Source organism: Pseudophryne corroboree, chromosome 3 (genome assembly GCF_028390025.1).
Source record: "Pseudophryne corroboree isolate aPseCor3 chromosome 3, aPseCor3.hap2, whole genome shotgun sequence".
NCBI lineage: Eukaryota > Metazoa > Chordata > Amphibia > Anura > Myobatrachidae > Pseudophryne > Pseudophryne corroboree.
Window position 1 is genome coordinate 361619266 of NC_086446.1, and position 20748 is coordinate 361640013.

General features: G+C 45.0%; 1 protein-coding gene across 1 annotated transcript in view; it reads right to left on the reverse strand.

Moving 5' to 3' along the window:
- The window catches only part of JUP (junction plakoglobin), a 177586-nt gene that overhangs the window by 75653 nt on the left and 81185 nt on the right, over positions 1 to 20748 (reverse strand). Inside the window, exons 2-4 of the mRNA XM_063959836.1 lie at positions 17603 to 17817; positions 4853 to 5106; positions 3671 to 3909 (exon numbers count right to left, since the gene is read on the reverse strand). Coding sequence (XP_063815906.1) covers positions 3671 to 3909; positions 4853 to 5106; positions 17603 to 17810 — 701 coding nt within the window. The 5' untranslated portion in view covers positions 17811 to 17817. The remainder of the gene's footprint in view (positions 1 to 3670; positions 3910 to 4852; positions 5107 to 17602; positions 17818 to 20748) is intronic.

The window sequence follows — 20748 nt, forward strand, 5'->3', positions numbered from 1 at the left end:
AGCACACACCAAAAACGCTGTAATTATACAGGGACAACCTTTATATGTGTTTTTCCCTTATAGCAATATAAATATATATATATATATATATATATATATATATATATATATATATATATATATATATATATATATATATATATATATATATATATATATATATATATATATATATATATATAGTCATATCGCCAAATCAGTGCCCCCCCTCTCTGTTTTAACCCTGTTTCTGTAGTGCAGTGCAGGGGAGAGCATGGGAGCCTTCCCACCAGCATTTCTGTGAGGGAAAATGGCGCTGTGTGCTGAGGAGAATAGGCCCCGCCCCCTTTTCGGCGGCCTTCTTCTCCCGTTTTTCTGAGACCTGGCAGGGGTTAAATACATCCATATAGCCCCCAGGGGCTATATGTGATGTATTTTTAGCCAGAATAAGGTACTATCATTGCTGCCCAGGGCGCCCCCCCCAGCGCCCTGCACCCTCAGTGACCGCTGCTATGAAGTGTGCTGACAACAATGGCGCACAGCTGCAGTGCTGTGCGCTACCTTATGAAGACTGAAAAGTCTTCTGCCGCCGGTTTCTGGACCTCTTCACTTTTCGGCATCTGCAAGGGGGTCGGCGGCGCGGCTCCGGGACGAACCCCAGGGTGAGACCTGTGTTCCGACTCCCTCTGGAGCTAATGGTGTCCAGTAGCCTAAGAAGCCAATCCATCCTGCACGCAGGTGAGTTCACTTCTTCTCCCCTAAGTCCCTCGTAGCAGTGAGCCTGTTGCCAGCAGGACTCACTGAAAATAAGAAACCTAACAAAACTTTTACTCTAAGCAGCTCTTTAGGAGAGCCACCTAGATTGCACCCTTCTCGGCCGGGCACAAAAATCTAACTGAGGCTTGGAGGAGGGTCATAGGGGGAGGAGCCAGTGCACACCACCTGATCCTAAAGCTTTTACTTTTGTGCCCTGTCTCCTGCGGAGCCGCTAATCCCCATGGTCCTGACGGAGTCCCCAGCATCCACTTAGGACGTCAGAGAAATATAGTTTGCGCCTAAATTTAGTGCCCCCCTCTCTTTTTTACCCTTGATGTCTGGAAACTGCAGGGGAGAGCCTGGGGAGCTGTCTTCCAGCGGAGCTGTGAAGAGAAAATGGCGCCGGTGTGCAGAGGAAGATAAACCCCGCCCCCTTCTCGGCGGACTTCTCCCGCTTTATCTGTATAATGGCGGGTGATTATGCACATATACAGCTTAAAAGCTGTATTAATGTGTCAATTAGCCATGTAAGGTACTCTAATTGCTGCCCAGGGCGCCCCCCCCCAGCGCCCTGCACCCATCAGTGACTGGAGTGTGTGGTGTGCATAGGGAGCAATGGCGCACAGCTGCAGTGCTGTGCGCTACCTTAATGAAGACCGAAGTCTTCAGCCGCCGATTTCCTCCGGTTTCTTCCGTCTTCTGGCTCTGCAAGGGGGGCGGCGGCGCGGCTCCGGGAACGGACGATCGAGGTCGGGCCCTGTGTTTGATCCCTCTGGAGCTAATGGTGTCCAGTAGCCTAGAAGCACAAGCTAGCTGCAAGCAGGTAGGTTTGCTTCTCCTCCCTAAGTCCCACGTAGCAGTGAGTCTGTTGCCAGCAGATCTCACTGAAAATAAAAAACCTAACAAATACTTTTCTTTCTAGGAAGCTCAGGAGAGCCCCTAGAGTGCATCCAGCTCTGGCCGGGCACAGACTCTAACTGAGGTCTGGAGGAGGGGCATAAAGGGAGGAGCCAGTGCACACCAGATGTAGTACCTAGTCTTTTCTTTAAAGAAGTGCCCAGTCTCCTGCGGAGCCAGTCTATTCCCCATGGTCCTTACGGAGTTCCGAGCATCCACTAGGACGTCAGAGAAATGGTCATCATTAACATATCCATTTCCAGGGCAAATAAAGTTTCAAACACAAAGTGTATGTATGTATGTATGTATGTATGTATGTATGTGTATATGTATATGTATGTGTATATGTATATGTATATGTATATGTATATGTATATGTATATGTATATGTATATGTATATGTATATGTATATGTATATGTATATGTATATATATATATATATATATATATATATATATATATATATATATATATATATATATATATATATATATATATATATATATATATATATATTTATTTTTACCCAATTCATAAGCAAAGAGCCGTGTAGCATTCAAATGTGCCCATCACTGCCACATAGTGAAATATGTCAATTTGTGTGAGCAAATATTAACCAAATAATGGTCCATCACAGTGGTTCCTAAACTTTTGAGTCACAGCGACCTTTTGGCCCTAGGCCAAAAGTTTATCGAGAAATTCAGAAAAAAAATTACTAAAATTCAAGTAAATTGTGTTTTATGTTACCCTTCGGTTCAGTTATATGGTGAGGGGCAGGATTCACTTCTTTGGGCCTAATTCAGATCTGACCACAGCAGCAAATTTGGTAGCTTATGGGCAAAACCATGTGCAGTGCGGGTGGGGCAGATATAACATGTGCAGAGAAAGAGTTAGATTTGGGTGGGGTGTGTTCAAACTGAAATCTAAATTGCAGTGCAAGAATAAATGCAGCCAATATTTACCCTGCACAGAAACAAAATAACCCACCCAAATCTAACTCTCTCTGCACATGTTACAGCTTTCCCCCCTGCAGTGTACATGGTTTTGCCCATTAGCTAACCAATTTGCTGCTACGATCAGGTCTGAATTAGGCCCTTTATCCACATATTGTATGACAAGAAGCCACCAGCACTGGTTTTGTCTATTACATAGACCATAAATAATTTGAATTTGTACTGGCCCACCAAACAGGGCATCCCCTGCAAGAAACCCAAGTAACCCCACTAGTCTATCAGTTAATTAGGAAACAAAGACAACAATGATGCTTGAAGCACAAGATTCTTGCTCCACTGAGCGAAAATTACAGGTAAACTGAAACGTACGTGTGAGAAGGGATTCGGTAAGGTTTAGGCTGCGGGGGAAGTTTAGGCTGTGCCCCTGAGGGCCGGGAGGGAGGGTTAGGCACCCCCACCCACCCCCAGGGAGTGTTAAGTTTAGATAGGCACCCCCTCTCAGGGAGGGCTAGGTTTAGGCACCCCCCCCCCCCTCCAGGGTGGGTTCGGTTTAGGCGGCCCACCATCCCCTGGGAGGGTTAGGTTTAGGCACCCCTTCCTGGGAGGGTTAGGCACCGCACCCCGCCCAACCCCCCCAGGAGGGTTAGGTTTAGGCTCCTGCCCCCCAGGGAGGGTTAGGTTTAGGCACCCCCCCAGGGAGGGTTAGGGATAGGATAGGGGTTATGTCGAGGCCACGGATAGGGAAAGTTAGGTGTCTAGGTGTCCTGGGAAGGAGGGGGGGGTTTGGGGTCTTAAGGTAAGTAAACTTATCTTCCCCCGTTTGTCCCTAACTATTGGGATGCCGCATGTGTATTCTGACCGCCGGCATCCCGACTGCCAACAAATCAATCCTAAACCCTGTGAGAAACATACAACAGTGATTCAGAAACAATTGGAGAACAATAAGTATCAAGATTAATGAATTGCAACAGCAATAACACAGATACATATTTATGAGATTTGGGCCCCCTTATTTATGGACCATAGGGCAGGGGGCATCTAAACTACAATACTTTAAGGGTAATAGCTTGGCACATGAGATTACCTAAGCATACGAACAAGAGCGGGAATTCCTCCAGACTTGAAAATGGACAAAAGTCCCTCGCGGTGGTGGGACAGATTGTGCAAGATGCTTGTGGTACAACGGGCAGTTTCCATGTCACTTGTGTTCTGCATGGTCCGCACCACAGCTGCCACGATCTGAGGGGACTGCATCAGTGCTCTGCGGGATGCTTCCTTTTTTGACAGCTGGTTCACAATCATAGAAGCCTTGTTTACCACCACCTGTGGGAAAAAACGTAATTAATTAAACCACCCAAATATCTTACCCGTGGTTACCATATTACCGACAAAATCTTTCACCTCAGATTTGAAAAGAAACCACTCAGCTGCACCTTCCTGCAGGTCCCATTTATATTTACATACTGCTATCAAAAACACACAGGTTGCCAATATTTGTACCGAAGATTGTAAGCAGCACTTTTACTTATCTAGGTATTCTAATACCACCATGGATTGCAAGCTAGGGCCTCTTTCTTATACCCTTCTATTTGAAACTTATAAAAACATTATTTACAAAATATATGTTAGATCTCCTTATAAAAGATCTATACAGCATTTACATCAGATGCATGGGAACTCTCCAACTGACTTGTCGGTTGTTTGCCTACAAAGGTGTTCCATCAGAACTGCTGACAGCGGTTTTAGCCTTTACAACGTTGCAGGTGCAACGTACAACAGAGTATCTTTCAAGACAGATCATTCCACAGGTCTCATGTAGTATTTTTGGGTGGACACAACTGACAATATGACATGATGTACTGCGCATGTAGGGGGATGTAGTGAAAATGTTGATATCACAAGGACGACATTGAAAATGTCAGCATAAACAGAATGTTGTCATGTGAAATGTTGACATACTGCACAGATCAGCAGCGGAGGGTTAGGGTTAAGCTGCAGGAGGGGAGTCATCATTGGAAGTCTTCATCAGCTGCCAGCAATAGGGACAGTTTGCCAACATTCTAATCATGTAGACCTTCTCCTCAGTGTCAACATGATGAAAGACCAAGTGGTCAACGCCATCATTATGATCATGTTGACATAATATACCATACCCCACATGTAACCCTTTCCACAACTATGGCACCACCACACCTGCAAAACATTCTGTATGCAAGCAGTAAAAAAATAGAATTAAAGGCATTCTGAAGTTACAAGGTGGCCATACCGGATCCTCATCGTTCAGGAGTTTGGTTAACTCTGGGATGGCACGGATGGCCAATTCAGCATCATCCTGGTAGTTAATAAGATGGACAATGGCAGATTTCAGCATCTGCGAGGGCTCTGCCAGTTTCTGCACATTGGTCTGTTGCCCATCAATCTGTGTGGCTAGCAGGTAGGAAGAGTGGTCTTCAACGGTCTCAGGATACATAGCTGCACGGACACGCTGGGCTCGTGTCATGGCAAGCTGAGACTCTACCTCTGCAGAGAGAAAACAAAATAAATGAGCAAGTATAACTAAAGCAATATTCTTATGTTCTGATCTTATGCAAAGTGTAGACAAACCTGTTTCAACCTACCCCCTGGACTAAATCCCAGCAAAATACTCTAGGAATGCAATACAATTAGAAGCAACAGCTGCAAAGTGCCAAGGAATAGAAAGCCAGCACCTTGGGCACATTTATTCCCCACTATATAGCAGCACGGGGGAAAAAATGTGTGACTTTAAGGGCCCTACACACTGGACGACATTTTAGAAATATATCGTTAAAATATATCGTTATTATTGTTATATTAATATATCGTTAATATATCGTTAAGTGTGGAGGCACAGACGACGAACGAAGTGCTTCTCTGCAGTCGCTCAACATGACAGCATATACTCCATGATGTTTGTAAAGTATCTAAGCTGCTTACCAACGTTGCACTTTGCTTTTTTGCAGATATTGCTGAACTGATACAATTTTTTCACTTGCAATCTGAAGTGCTAGCTATATAGGTTCATTAAAACTAAGCACCCAAAACAATAACCATACGGAGTGTGCATAACTTAAATATAATATAGTGATCACACACTTGTCACGATAGATTATTACCTGTAGTATGATATATTATCTGTAGCAAGACAGTCATTACACAGCTTTGGTAAATCTATATTTAAACTATTGATTATCACTAAAAATGTAGCATGTTGGCTTGGGCATATGTATTAATGCAATGTACTGTTTTTTTTGTACTTTGTTGCCTTTCTGCAGGCAGTGCTCCCACTGTGGGCTGTGGAGAGGAAACTCTCAACAGCGAACTTGGTTGCCTCGACAACCGCAACGCACATGAGGCGACGTCACTAACCAGAGCCGCCGGGACTTTCGTCAGCAGCGGCGGACGGCCCAGTCCCTGCCTGCAGTGTGAGAAGGCAACAAACGCTACCTATTTAAGGAAGGTGCTGTACCAGTATTCATGTTCAGTGACATTATTTAACATGTATTCCTTGAAAAATGGGACTATAAGCCTTGAAACAGAGATATATACTTGTAATGGTTTAATACATTTATGAATTTGCAAGAGACGTAGAGTACCACCGATTTTTTCCTGAATGTCTGCATTTACAGTGCATCCTAAAAGTATTCACAGAGCTTCATTTTTTTTTCCACGTTTTGTTAAAGCCTCATTCCAAAATGGAATAAATTCCATTTTTCCCCTCAAAATTCTACACACAATACCCCATGACTAAGTAAAAAAAAGTTGAGATTTTTTGTAAATTTAAAAAAAAATAAAAAAATATATATATATTTATATATAACGTAGCTATGGAAAGCCCGGCACTCCTGTGAGCCTGTAAAGTAACTGCTGCGGTGCCCTCCGGGTGACTCTAGGTCACTGGTATACAGCGTGGATATGCGGCGGCACTCAGACTCTTCAATATGCAAAATCAGGTCATTTATTTAGACCGTGGACAGTCTAAATAAATGACCTGATTTTGCATATTGAAGAGTCTGTTTGAGTGCCGCCGCATATCCACGCTGTATATTTATATATATATATATCTATATCTCTCTATCTATATCTCTCTATCTATATCTATCGCATGTACATAAGTATTCACAGCCTTTGCCATGAAGCTCAAAATTGAGCTCAGATGCATTCTGTTTCCACTGATCATCCTTGAGATGTTCCTACAGCTTTATTGGAGGCCACCTGTGGTAAATTCAGTTGATTGGACATGACTTGGAAAGGCACACACCTGTCTATATAAGGTCCCACACTTATCATAGCATGTCTGAGCGCAAACAACGCATGAAGTCAAAGGGATTGTCTGTAGACCTCAGAGACAGGATTGTCTCTGGGCACAAATCTGGGGAAGGGTACAGAAAAATATTGGCTGCTTTGAAGGTCCCAATGAGCACAGTGGTCTCAATCATCCGTAAATGGAAGAAGTTCGGAACCACCAGGACTCTTCCTAGAGCTGGACGGCCGCCTAAACTGAGCGATCAGGGGAGAAGGGTCCTAGTCAGGGAAGTGACAAGGAACCCGATGGTCACTCTGTCAGAGCTACAGCATTCCTCTGTGGAGCAGGGGTTAAAGTAAGCCTGAACAGGGCGGAACTGCGTTCCGTCAGTTCCACTTGGAGACGGAACGCAGTTCAGTCTCCTCTGGCTCACCTTACCAGATATGTGCCCGGCGCCGCAGGGAGATGCCGGGTGCCCGCTGAGACTTACCAGCAGACGCCCGTCTCTCTCCACAGCAAAAGCCAGCAGCAGGAGCTCACTACTGAGCTCCGGCTTCCAGCTCAGTCATTGTGTGCTATGGGAGAGACGTCATGACATCTCTCCCATAGTGCCGAGGAGCGGATGGCGGAAGGACTGCAGCGGTCGGACCAGGGAGCGGTGCTTCGTGGACCACTTTAAGCACTGCTGTGGAGAGAGGAGAAACTTCCAGGACAACCATCTCTGCAGCAATCCACCAGACGGAAGCCACTCCTTAGTAAAAAGCTTATGGCAGCCCATCTAGAGTTTGCCAAAATGCACCTGAAGGACTCTCAGACCATGAGAAACAAAATTCTCTGGTTTGATGAGACAAAGATTGAACTCTTTGGCATGAATACCAGGCGTCATGTTTGGAAGAAAGCAGGCACCGCTCATCACCAGGCCAATACCATCCCTACAGTGAAACATGGTGGTGGCAGCATTATGCTGTGCGGAAGTGTCAGCAGCACGAACTGAATGCAGCAATGTACAGAGACATCTTGGATGAAAACCTGCTCCAGAGCGCTCCTGACCTCAGACTGGGGTGGCGGTTCATCTTTCAGCAAGACGACTTAATAATTAATAATAATAATAATAATAATAATAAATAATAATAATTAATAATTAATCATAATAAATAATAAAAATAATAATTATTAATAATAATAATAAAAATAATAAATTATTAATAATAATAATATTATTAATATTAATGTTATTGTTCCCCCTAGGATGAGGCAGGGGGGTCGGAGTTCGGGGGCACGCGCGGCTTCAAAACGGGGGCACGTCCATGCAAAATAGGGGCGTGTCCACACCCCCCGTCATTTTAGTGGGCGGTGTAGCCCACAGACGCTACTATAGAGGGCGTCTGTGGCCGGCGATGTCACTTTTGGGGGCGTGCCCAGCATTTCCGTCGGTGCTGGGCTTCCCCCAGCTCTCTCCCAATGTGTGAATGGATGCCGCGCGTATGCGCACGGCATCTTTACACGCTGGGAGGGCAGGAAGCGGGCGGCTGTTCTAGCAGGGCGCCGCAAAAGGGGCAGGGCGGATTTTGCCTTCTAAAAAATGGCCAGTACGCGGCACCCTGCTAAAACAGCCTAGAGTGAACACTAATTATATTATTATTATATTGATAGAGAGAGATCAGTGACGTGCGGTGGGGTGAGGCACAGCCTTTCCTGTCATACTAATGTTTGCGCCAGAGTTTTGACTGTATAAAGTATATGAAAAATACAAATAGGATTTTGGTTACCTACCGGTAAAAACTTCTCAGTCCGTAGAGGATGCTGGGGTCCACATTAGTACCATGTGGTATAGATGGGTCCACTAGGAGCCATTGGCACTTTGAGAGTTTGACAGTGTGGGCTGGCTCCTCCCTCTATGCCCCTCTTACCAGACTCAATCTAGAAACTGGGCCTGAGGAGACAAACATCTTCGAGAGAAAGATTTAACACAGATAGTGGCGAGATTCATACCAGCTCACACATATAAGGCACATCAAGCTAGCTTAGCTTGAAAACTCAGCAACTGCTGAAACATTACTTACTGTACCAAGTAACAATGCAGTACATAACTAAACAAAGTCGTACTGAACCAGATACCGGTTGCAGGAAAATGAAGCACTGGGCAGGAGCCCAGATTCCTCCACTGACTACGAGAAAAGGATTTACCGGTAGGTAAACCAAAATCCTATTTTCTCTTACGTCCTACAGGATGCTGGGGCTACATTAGTACCATGGGGATGTACCAAAGCTCCCAGAACAAGGAGGAGAGCACAGAGGCTCCTGCAGAACTGACTGACTGAACTTCAGATCATCAGAGGCCAAAGTATTGAACTTGTAAAACTTTGCAAACGTGTTCGACCCAGACCAAGTTGCAGCTCGGCAAAGTTGCAATGCCGAGACACCCCGGGCAGCCGCCAAGGAAGACCCCACCTTACAAGTAGAGTGGGCCTTAACAGATATTGGACACGGCAGTCCTGCCGTAGAATAAGCGCGCTGGATAGTGAACCGAATCCAGCGAGAAATAGTCTGCTTAAAAGCAGGACACCCAATCTTCTGGGATCATATAGGACAAACAGAGTCCAACTTTCTGTGACGAGAAGTTCTCTTCACATATATCTTCAGAGCGCTTACAACATCCAAGGACTTTGATGTAATTGAGTCGGTAGCTACTGGCACCACAATAGGTTGGTTGAAATGAAATGGCGACACAACCTTCGGAAGAAACTGCTAACGTGTCCGGAGTTCAGCTCTATCTTCGTAGAAGATCAAGTAAGGACTTTTAAAGGACAAAGCCCCTAATTCGGACACACGTCTAGCAGAAGCTAAGGCCAACAATATGACCGCCTTCCAAGTAAGAAATTTGACCTCAACCTCCTGTAGAGGTTCAAACCAATTTCGACTGGAGAAACTGCAACACCACGTTAAGGTCCCAAGGTGCCGTAGGCAGTACAAAGGGAGGTTGGATATGCAGAACTCCCTTCAAAAAAATCTGAACCTCAGGGAGGGCAGACAATTGTTTCTGGAAGAAGATTGAGGGGGCCGAAATCTGGACCTTCACAGATCCCAACCTCAGGCCCATATCCACACCTGCTTGCAGGAAGAGGAGAAACCGTCCGAGTTGAAACTCCACCGTAGGAAACTTCTTGGATTCACACCAAGAGACATATTTCTTCCAAATACGATGGTAATGTTTAGACGTTACCCCTTTCCTAGCCTGTATCAGATTAGGAATGACCTTCTTCGGAATGCCCTTCCGAGCTAGTATCAGGCGTTCAACCTCCATGACGTCAAACATAGCCGCGGTAAGTCTTGAATGGTCCCTGCAGCAGCAGATCCTCCCGAAGAGGAAGAGGCCTCTGCTCTTCCTGCAAGAGATTCAGAAGTTCCGCGTACCAAGCCCGTCTTGGCCAGTCCGGAGCAATGAGGATCGCCTGAACCCTTGATCTCGTTACGAGCTTTAGAACTCTTGGAATGAGTGGAAGAGATGGAAACGCATACACCGACCGGAACACCCACGGAGACACCAGGGAGTCCACTGCCACTGCTTGTGGGTCCCTCGACCTGGAACAATAGCGTTGAAGCTTCTTGTTGAGGCCATCAAGTCTATTTGGGGTAACCACCCAAAGGTCTGTAATTTCCTTGAACACTTCCAGATGGAGACCCCATTCCCCTGGATGGAGATCGTGTCTGCTGAGGAAGTCTGCTTCCCAGTTGTCTACTCCTGGAAAGAAGATTGCTGAGAGCGCCAACGTGCGTCTTTCTGCCCAGAGGATGATTCTTGTCACCACTGACATTGCAGCTCTGCTCTTCGTTCCGCCCTGTCGGTTTATGTAGGCCACTGTCGTTACATTGTCCGACTGCACTTGAATGGCCCGATTTCTTAGAAGATGGGCCACCTGAAGAAGACAGTTGTAGACAGCTCTTCGTTCCAGGATGTTGATGCGCAGGCCAGCTTCCAGACTTGACTACCTTCCTTGGAATGTTTCCCCCCGAGTGACTGTGCCCCAGCCCCGAAGGCTTGCATCCGTGGTTAGAAGGACCCAGTCCTGAATCCCGAACCTGCGGCCCTCCAGAAGGTGAGGCAATTGGAGCCACCAGAGGAGAGAAATCCTGGCCTTTGGCGACCGATGAATCCTCTGGTGCATGTAGAGAGGAGATCCTGACCACTTGTCCAGGAGATCCAGTTGGAAGGCCTGAGCATGGAACCTCCCGTATTGGAGAGCCTCGTAAGAGGCCACCATCTTTCCCAAAAGGCGAATGCAGTGATGAACTGACACCCGGGCTGGCTTCAGGACATCCCGGACCACTGTTTGTATCACCAACGCCTTTTCCTGAGGAAAAAACACCATCTGCATTTCTGTGTCGAGGATCATCCCCAGAAAAGACAACCTATGGGTCGGTTCCAAATGTGACTTTGGGAGATTCAGAATCCAACCGTGGACTCTGGAGTAGGTGCATTGTGAGAACAATGGACTGCAACGGCTTCTTCTTGGACGAAGGCTTTATCAGCAGATCGTCCAGATATGGAATTATGTTCACCCCTTGTTTGCGGAGGGGAACTATCATCTCTGCCATCACCTTGGTGAACATTCTCAGTGCTGTTGAGAGGCCGAATGGCAGGGCCTGGAACTGGAAATTACAATCCAGTAATGCGAAACGGAGAGAAGCCTGATGCGGCAGTCAAATCGGAATGTGGAGGTACGCATCCTTGATATCCAAGGATACCAGGAATTCCCCCTCTTCCAGACCTGATATCACCAAGACTCCATCTTGAACTTAAACTCCTTTAGAAAGGGGTTCAGTGATTTTAGGTTCAGAATGGGCCTGACCGAACCATCCGGTTTCGGTACCACGAAAAGGTTAGAATAGTAACCTGTGGTTTGTAAATGAGGAGGAACTGGTACAATGACCTGTGCCTCCACCAACTTCTGGACAGCTTCCTGTAGTACAGTTCTGTCTGCCAGTAGAACTGGCAAGCCTGATTTGAAAAAAATCAGTGAGGAAGGAGATTTTGAAATTCCAGTCTGTATCCCTGGGACACAATATCTATCACCGAGAGATCCAGGCCGGACGATACCCAGACGTGACTGAACTGTCTGAGTCTCGCCAACACCGGCCCCACCTCCAGGCCGCGCGGTCCACAGTCATGCGGAGGACTTTGGCGTACCTGAAGCAGGCTTTTATTCCTGGGAACCTGCTGCAGCAGGTTTCTTGGATTTAACTCGACCTCCCCCTAAAGAAGGTATTGGACGGTTTGGCCTTTCTAGGCGTGTTAGGCCGAAAGGACTGAGATGCTCATGAAAAGAAGTATATCTTTGGAGCAGGAGCAGCTGAGGGAAGAAGCGGAGACTTACCCCCTGTAGCCGTGGATATCTACGCATCCAAAGCTTCCCCAAAGAGAGCCTGACCTGTGTAGGGTAGGAACTCCACACTTTTCCTGGATTCCACGTCGGCAGACCACTGGCGCAATCCCAGACGAGCTGAAACAGACATGGAAGAGATCCCTGCAGCCATGGAACCCAGGTCTTTCATGGATTCTTCCACAAAACCTGCTGAATCGTGAATGTTACGCAAAAACAATTCAACATCCCGTCTATCCATCATATCCAAATCCTCTAGTAAGGTAGCTGACCACTTTACTATAGCCCTTGCAATCCATGCACTAACAATAGTGGGATGTAATATGGCCCCTGAAGCAGTGCACATTGATTTAAGTGTATTAGCAATTTTTCTAGCAGCCGGCTCCTTTAACAGGTACAGGTAAAACTTTTTTTTTTGAGAGTCTGGACACAGATGTGTCAACAATGGGCGAGTTATCCCATTTTTTCCTATCCTCCTCAGGGAAAAGAAACGCCACCTGAACCCTTTTAGGGTTTTCCCATGCTTTCTCAAATTTAGCATTCAATTCCTTTGACGCAGAGAAGGTTAGCGAGGCTCTTTTATTTTCGGTGAAAAAAGCCTCCTCAACCTGCTCAGGTGTGGTATCATTTATATTTAACACATCCCTGATAGCCTCTATCATTAATTGCACCCCCTTTGCAAGAGATGCAGACCCCCGCAACACATCCCTATTACAGTCTGTGGTATCAGAATCGGTATCCATGTCATCTTGCGTGATGTTAACAAGCGCACGTTTTTGGGGATATATAGCGGGGCGTCCTGAGGTACCAGAATCGGGCCATACTGCCATGGAGTTCTGTAATACCTGGGTTGCAGACTCATTACTCACAACCCTGTCAGAAATCTGAGTAATCCAAGATTTGATAGAGGAAAACCATTCAGGTTCCCTTGCTGGAATCTATGCTAAACCAGTGCTATCCTGATTACATGGAATGGGATCATCCTGTGAGGACATATCCTCCGCAACATATGACACAGTGTCCCTGGACATAGCTAAATGAGAGAGAGAGAGAGAGAGAGAGAGAGAGAGAGAGAGAGAGAGAGAGAGAGAGAGAGAGAGAGAGAGAGAGAGAGAGAGAGAGAGAGAGAGAGAGAGAGAGAGAGAGACCCTATAATATTGCAAGTAGACCCTCCAGAGACCTACTGTACTAAATAGCTGCCCTTGGCGGAGCATGCAGTACTCAGCCATGCACAATAAGGAAAACCTCTTCAATAGTGACAAGGCTATTCCTAACCATATCCCAGCAGCCTATTTACAGAGAGGCAGGATAATTATCCTAAATGGTTACACAGTGAGTTAATTAACAGGGGATACAAAGAAAATGGCTAACAAGACAAACACACAGTCTCCAGAAAGTAGCTGATTAACATTCTCTATGCAATGCTATGATTGCAAAGCAAGAAACCATGGGTTTGATAATGGCTCTTACAGCAAACACATGCGGGCTGTTTTAGTTTTTTCCTGAAAGTTTGCATCAAAGTAACACTCATGAGGAGAAAAATCTGACACCTAATTCTACATCTAAACTGTAGATGCAATAACCAATACCCTGAGTGTCCCAATACAGTTGGGTTACAATTCTGTTGAGGGCTACACTCAAACCTGGCATCATGGGAATATGCCATAACGACCCAAACAGCATCTAAAGAGCTTACTTAAATATGCTACAGACAAGAGCAGAGTCACAAAGAGCTCTTTGTTTAGCTGCCCAGGGTCAGAATTGCTGCCACACAAGACTGCTGGTGCCAGTTGCAGTAAAAGGAAGTGTTACAGTTCCCCCTAGAAATTCACAAGGCTGAAACAGTGTGTACATTAAGCAAACAGCCTTTTATGGTATTTGCTGCCTCCCTTGATATAGGAGGCAAAACAACCTAAGCAAAACCTATAAAAACAGGAACTAGAACAGTCACCTGTGGTATTGGCATAAGGTAAGAGTAGAAAATGAATGGCACATTATTAACAGGCAGTGCGTTCATTGCACAATGTACAAAAGCCCCAATAAAGTGGTCATGGGGTCAAATTAGCAATTGTGATCACATCACTCAGGAATTTTGTGTCAAAACAGTTATGAAGAGGTGTTAAAGTCTCCTGTTCTTTTCGGCTACAGATCAGTCTCTTTAAGATCACGTGGCTTCCAGGTGGCTTGATGCCCAGAAGGGAAAAATTAAGTGCAACATGCCCTTGTATTCATATACCAGATCGTGGTGGGGAAGCAATTTGTAGCAAGAGTTGATTAGGCAGCAGTGAGAAGATCACATGTCTGTATTAAAAAGGCAACAAGAGCTGCATTAAGAGCTGGTAAAGGGGAACACATTCTGGTTTATATCTATGGATAGCAGCATTAGACAAAGACAAGGTCACCTTCTGCCATTTAAAGCCTTATGTTTAACAATTTGTTTTCATTTATTTATTAACAGTTTCTTATATAGCGCAGCAAATTCGGTTGTGCTTTACAATTGGAAATAACAATGATAACAAACTGGGTAATAACAAACAGTCATAAGGGTATATGCAATTCCGGGCGAATTGCGCATTTTTTTTGCCCGTTTTAAAATTCTACACAATTCGACCGTCGAATTCCGGCCGACAGGTGCCGGAATTCGACATTCAATAAAAAACGTATTCGACAGTCCCGCTGTCGAAAAACGGACGAATTGACGAATCGACGGCGCAAAAATGGTTAAAAAACAGAAAAAAATTGCGTGGGGTTCCCCCTCCAAAGCTTAACCAGCCTCGAGCTCTTTGAGCCGGTCCTGGTTGTAAAAATACGGGGGGGAAAACGGACAGGGGATCCCCCGTATTTTTAGAACCAGCACCGGGCTCTGCGTCCGGTCCTGGTGCAAAAAATACGGGGGACAAAAAGCGTAGGGGTCCCCCGTATTTTTTGTACCAGCACCGGGCTCCACTAGCTGGGGAGAAAATGCCACAGCCGGGAGACACTTTTATACCGGTCCCTGCGGCCGTGGCATTAAATACCCAACTAGTCACCCCTGGCCGGGGTACCCTGGAGGAGTGGAGGACCCCTTAAATCAAGGGGTCTCCCCCTCCAGCCACCCAAGGGCCAGGGGTGAAGCCCGAGGCTGTCCCCCCCCCCATCCAAGGGCTGCGGATGGGGGGCTGATAGCCTTGAGTAAAATGTAAGAATATTGTATTTCTGCAGAAGAACTACAAGTCCCAGCAAGCCTCCCCCGCAAGCTGGTACTTGGAGAACCACAAGTACCAGCATGTGGGGGGGGGGGGGGGGGGGGAGAACAGGGCCGCTGGTACCTGTAGTTCTTCTGCAAAAAAAATACCCAAATAAAAACAGGACACGCACACCTTGACAAGTACAACTTTATTACACACATGCCGACACACATACTTACCTATGTTCACACGCCGACCTCTGTCCACTTGTCCAAGTAGAATCCGGGGTACCTGAAAATAAAATTATACTCACCTAAATCCAGTGTCCTGTTATTATTTGTAATCCTCGTACTTCGCAAAAAAAAACAAAAAAAAAAAAACGCATACCCGATCCACACGGACTGAAAGGGGTCCCATGTTTACACATGGGACCCCTTTCCCCGAATGCTGTGACCCCCCGTAACTCCTGTCACTGAGGGTCCCTTCAGGCAATCAGGGAGCGCCACGTCATGGCACTCATGATTGCCTATGCGCGTCTGAGCTGGCAGACAGCGCATCGCACAGCCCCTCCATTATATTCAATGGTGGGAACTTAGCGGTCAGCGGTGAGGTTACTCGCGGTCAGCAGCTGTCGCTTTTTGTCCCCCGTATTTTTTGCACCAGGACCAGACGCAGAGCCCGGTGCTGGTTCTAAAAAATACGGGGGATCCCCTGTCCATTTTTCCCCGTATTTTTACAACCAGGACCGGCTCAAAGAGCCCGAGGCTGGTTATGCTTAGGATGGGAGACCCCACACATTTTTTTTTTTCTTGATTTTAACCCATTTCCACCCCTTCCCACTAAAAACCATGCTCTCTCTATTTTAGTCAGTTAAAAAAAAAAATATTCAGAGGGGATCACCACCCTTCTAATCCCAACTTTACTGTTTTCAGGAACACTGTTTTAGACTAGCATATACACACTGTTAATGGCATGACACCGAGAAATAACAGATCCTTGCAATATATTTAGCATTACCCGTAACCTACTGTTATTATCACTTTCTCTACTAATGTACGCGATTGCTCCTGTATGGAAATAATGTTGTACATTCCTATACAACCTGAGATTTGATATTGTCGCTAGACGGCTATTGTGTGCAGTGTGTGTGTTACACTTGTATTTTTCTCTTTACCAATAAACAGATTTAAAAAAAAAAAAAAAATATTCTTTTAAAAAATATATAAATAATACTTGTGTCCCTCTAATAGACAAACCAAGTACATAATCCCTTCTAATATAAATATATATGCTATTAGCAATAAAAAACAAAACAAAAAACAAAACATGTTTTACATTTTTTTTATTAGATTCAGTCAGCAAAGTGAGGCGGAAGGAAATTGACGATATTACTGTCGAAAAGCACTAAAGTCGAATCGACATTCTTCAATTGAATATACTTTTGTCGAATTGCCGCATTTTTACCACTGCAGACATGTCGAATTTTCAAAATGTCGAATATGAAACGTCCGTTTTTTTTGTCGAAAAGTACTGTATTGCAGTGTCGATTTTTTTTTGTGTCGAAAATGCCCCGTTTTTCGACATTTTAGGGAATTCGACCGCAATTGCATATACCCCATAGAGGTAGGAAGGCCCTGCTCGCAAGCTTGCAATCTAAAGGATTTTCGGGTTGAAAAAAACAAGTCTATCATAAAGGACTTGTTCAGAAGTATCCATTGGTTAACTATGCATGAAAACAAACCAGTTTCAGCCATGTGTTTTTAAAACTCATTTACCATACTTTGCATTTATAACAGAATAGTCTACTGTAGCGGTTGCGCATATAATCAAAATTAAAATAATCATTAAATCATACAAAACCAAACAACCAAGAGTTTATTTACTAAGGGGCTATTTTCATTGTTTTTTTTTCCATTGGTTTAAAAAATGAATACATATTATCTGAATCGATGGGGTTTCAGGGGCTAAAATACACGTTTACTAGCAGATACTTTTTGCATATTTTTTACATTTTAGAACATGTGTTTTAGCCTAAGAAAACCCAACGTCAATTTAGATTGATTTTAAATCAATAAAAAAAAAGAAAAAAAAATATTGATGAAAGATTTAAACTTTAGTAAATAAAGCCCCCCAGTCTCAAATACATTTTGGAAGAAAACAAAAAAATTATTCACTGCTGCATTTACTCCAATTATACCACATACCTGGAGCTTGTTGCTGTGTGTATGTGGTGGTTTTCACTGTTGTGTACTGCTTCGAATAGCCCATATCGTCGTCCTCCATCAGCAGAGTCTTGCCGTTCAGAGACGGTGCAGAGGTATTAACGCCAGAGTTTATGCCAGAGTCGTAGGTATAGGTTTTTTGCCACTCTGTGACCTTAATAGGCCGATCCACTACATCCATCAACTCCATTTTACTTCTGTGGAGAAATAAACAGCAAGTATCAGAAAAACTGTGCAATTAATCCACCCACAAAACACTATGTCGAGCCCACAAAAAAACAAAAAAAAAAAACACATCTGTGTGTCTGCTAAAAAAACTGAAATATCACTGAATGAAGGCAGAGGAAAGACCAGACTTGAAGTTAACAGACCTTGTGTGTCTATAATACATACAGACACACGAATGCAGTGTACTTTCTTTCTTATAGACTGCAAAACCAGTTATCTGTAAAATGAATACAGTACTCTTTACAGTTTTACACCGCTGCAACAATATTGTAGTCCTCTGCAAAATAGCCAACACTTAATAGAAGCGGGTAACTTGTTTACAGCGCTACGGTTCCTACACAAATGCACTGAGAAAATTACTAAATGAAAATGTAGAAATTACATGCATTTGGAACACTTTTTATATTTTTACCAATACAATATACTGTACAAGATGTGCTTATAAAAGTTTAAAAGCAGTGTTAGAACACAATGTTCTTTTCATGTGTTTAACATTCTAATTAAAAATATTCAACTACAGATAGGAGTGAGCAAGCTCAAAGCAAAGAAAGGGACATTTCTTTAAAAGCAAATGCATTCTGTTCACCTAATTATTTTTCACCAGATGAATTTCACATTTTCATTAATACAAATGCACTCTAATGTCTACCTTTTCCTACCTTGATGAGCCTGCTTCTTTTTCTACAACACAAACACTCATTTCAAAACTAATAGTCCATGCAGCTCTGATTACCACATATAGGGGTAAGTGTAGGCACAGGCTACAGTTACACCTCATACCCCTTTCACACCGCACAAATAACCCGGTATCGACCCGGCAATATGGTAAGTGTGCGGTGTGAAAGTGCCATGTCGGATTTCCCGGGTCGCCTGACCCTGTAATTCAACCCGGGTTATAAGCAGTGTTATTCCCAGGTTGAATACCGGGTCAGTAGCTCTGTAAACGGATTCCCGAGTCGAGCCGATCCGGGACCCATTTACAAGACAGGGGAGATGAGCTCATCTCAGCGCCACCTCTACAACGCCGCCTCCACCACCGCTGCTGGCTCCGCCCCCCGCTGCTATGGCAACCGACCCGGCATATTGCCTGGTCTGGAAGACATCAGAAGTAGATAGGAGAGTCTCCAATGCCGGATCCCTCCCAGGAATGACCAAGTTTCCAATTCCCGGGTGGTATCCGGCTTTGGAGATGTGAAAGGGGTAATCGTCTTTAATTACGTCAACCATGGCTCATCAGACCCACTATTTCCAAGAGAATACCTGATTTACTGAGCAAAGCTGATTGATCTCTTACTCTAAAGCCAATTCATCTGTTCATCCAGCCTCTCTTTCCAACTACCACCCTATTTGCTCTTATCCCCTCCCTTGATTCAGTACTATCTGTTGTGGTCACTCAAGGCCTAATAATTGGCAACCCTGTTTTTCCCCTGTACACCTCTTTTCTTGGGGAACTACAGAAATTTGTTCATTCGGCCTCCAGTATAATTTTCCCCTTTGCCACTAGCTTAGCATCTATTTCTCTGCCATACCCATGTAGAGGTCCCAAACCTACCTCAACATGTCCAAAAATAGGATTTTAATACCTACCGGTAAACCCTTTTCATGTAGTCCATATGGGATATTGAGGGAAACTAGTACGATGGGGTATAGATGGGGTCCAAAAGAGCCAGTGCACTTTAAATTTCTTCCACGGGGTGTGCTGGCTCCTCCCCTTTATGCCCCTCTCACAGGCAGTTATAGGTAAAAACGTGCCCGAAGAGAAAGGACATTTGAGAGAAGGAACATGATAACAAAAGGTGGTGAGATTTACACACCAGCACACCACTAACATAGAACAACCAGCAACGGCTGGTAACAGCTGAACAGGTAACTATAGAACAAGAACCTGCAGAAAAGTCAACGCACTGAGGCGGGCACCCAATATCCCTTATGGACTACGAGAAAAGGATTTACCGGTAGGTATTAAAATCCTATTTTCTCTAGCATCTATTAAGGGATATAAAGGGATATTTGGGAGAACTAGTATGATGGGGATATCCCAAATCTTACAGAACGGGCGGGAACGTGCGGAGACTGCTGCAGCATCGCCTGCCCAAACTGGGTATCCTCTTGTAGAACGTCACAAAAGTGTTCTTCCACGACCAGGTAGCAGCTCGGCCTAGTTGCAAGGTCAAGACTCCACGGGCAGCCGCCCAGGAAGAGCCCACTGATCTTGTAGAGTGGGCCTTCAGAGACTTAGGAAGAGGTAAGGCTGCCGACACACAGGCCTGTTGGATAATAAGCCTAATCCAACAAGCAATGGACTGCTTTGAAACAGGGCAACCCCTTTTCTGCACATCATAGAGCACAAAGAATCAGTCTTTCTGATGCGAGCCGTGCGCTTGACAGATCCTCAAGGCACGCACAGCATCCAATGCCTCCGGAGGAGCAGAAGCATCAGAACTGGACGGAATTACAATAGGTTGATTCAGGTGAAACGCGGAGACAACCTTCGGCATGAACTGTCGTCTAGTCTGGAGCTCCGCTCTGACCTCGTAAAAGAACAGTACGGACTTTTACACGATAAGGCCCCTAACTCCGAGACATGTCGAGCAGAAGCCAGGGCCAGTAACATCACCGTCTTCCACGTGAGGTACTTGTCTACCGTCATCAGAGGTTCAAACCAGGAGGACTGTAGAAATTCCAACATTACATCCAAATCCCAGGGTGCCGTAGGCGGTACAAAAGGAGGTTGTATGTGGAGTACCCCTTGCAAGAAGGTCTGAACTTCTGGCAACACTGCCAATTTCTTCTGAAAGAAAATGGAAAGAGCTGAAATCTGGACCTTAATGGATCCCAGACGTAAGCCCTTATCCACACCAGCCTGCAGGAAACGTAAGAAACGTCTCAAGTGAAACTCT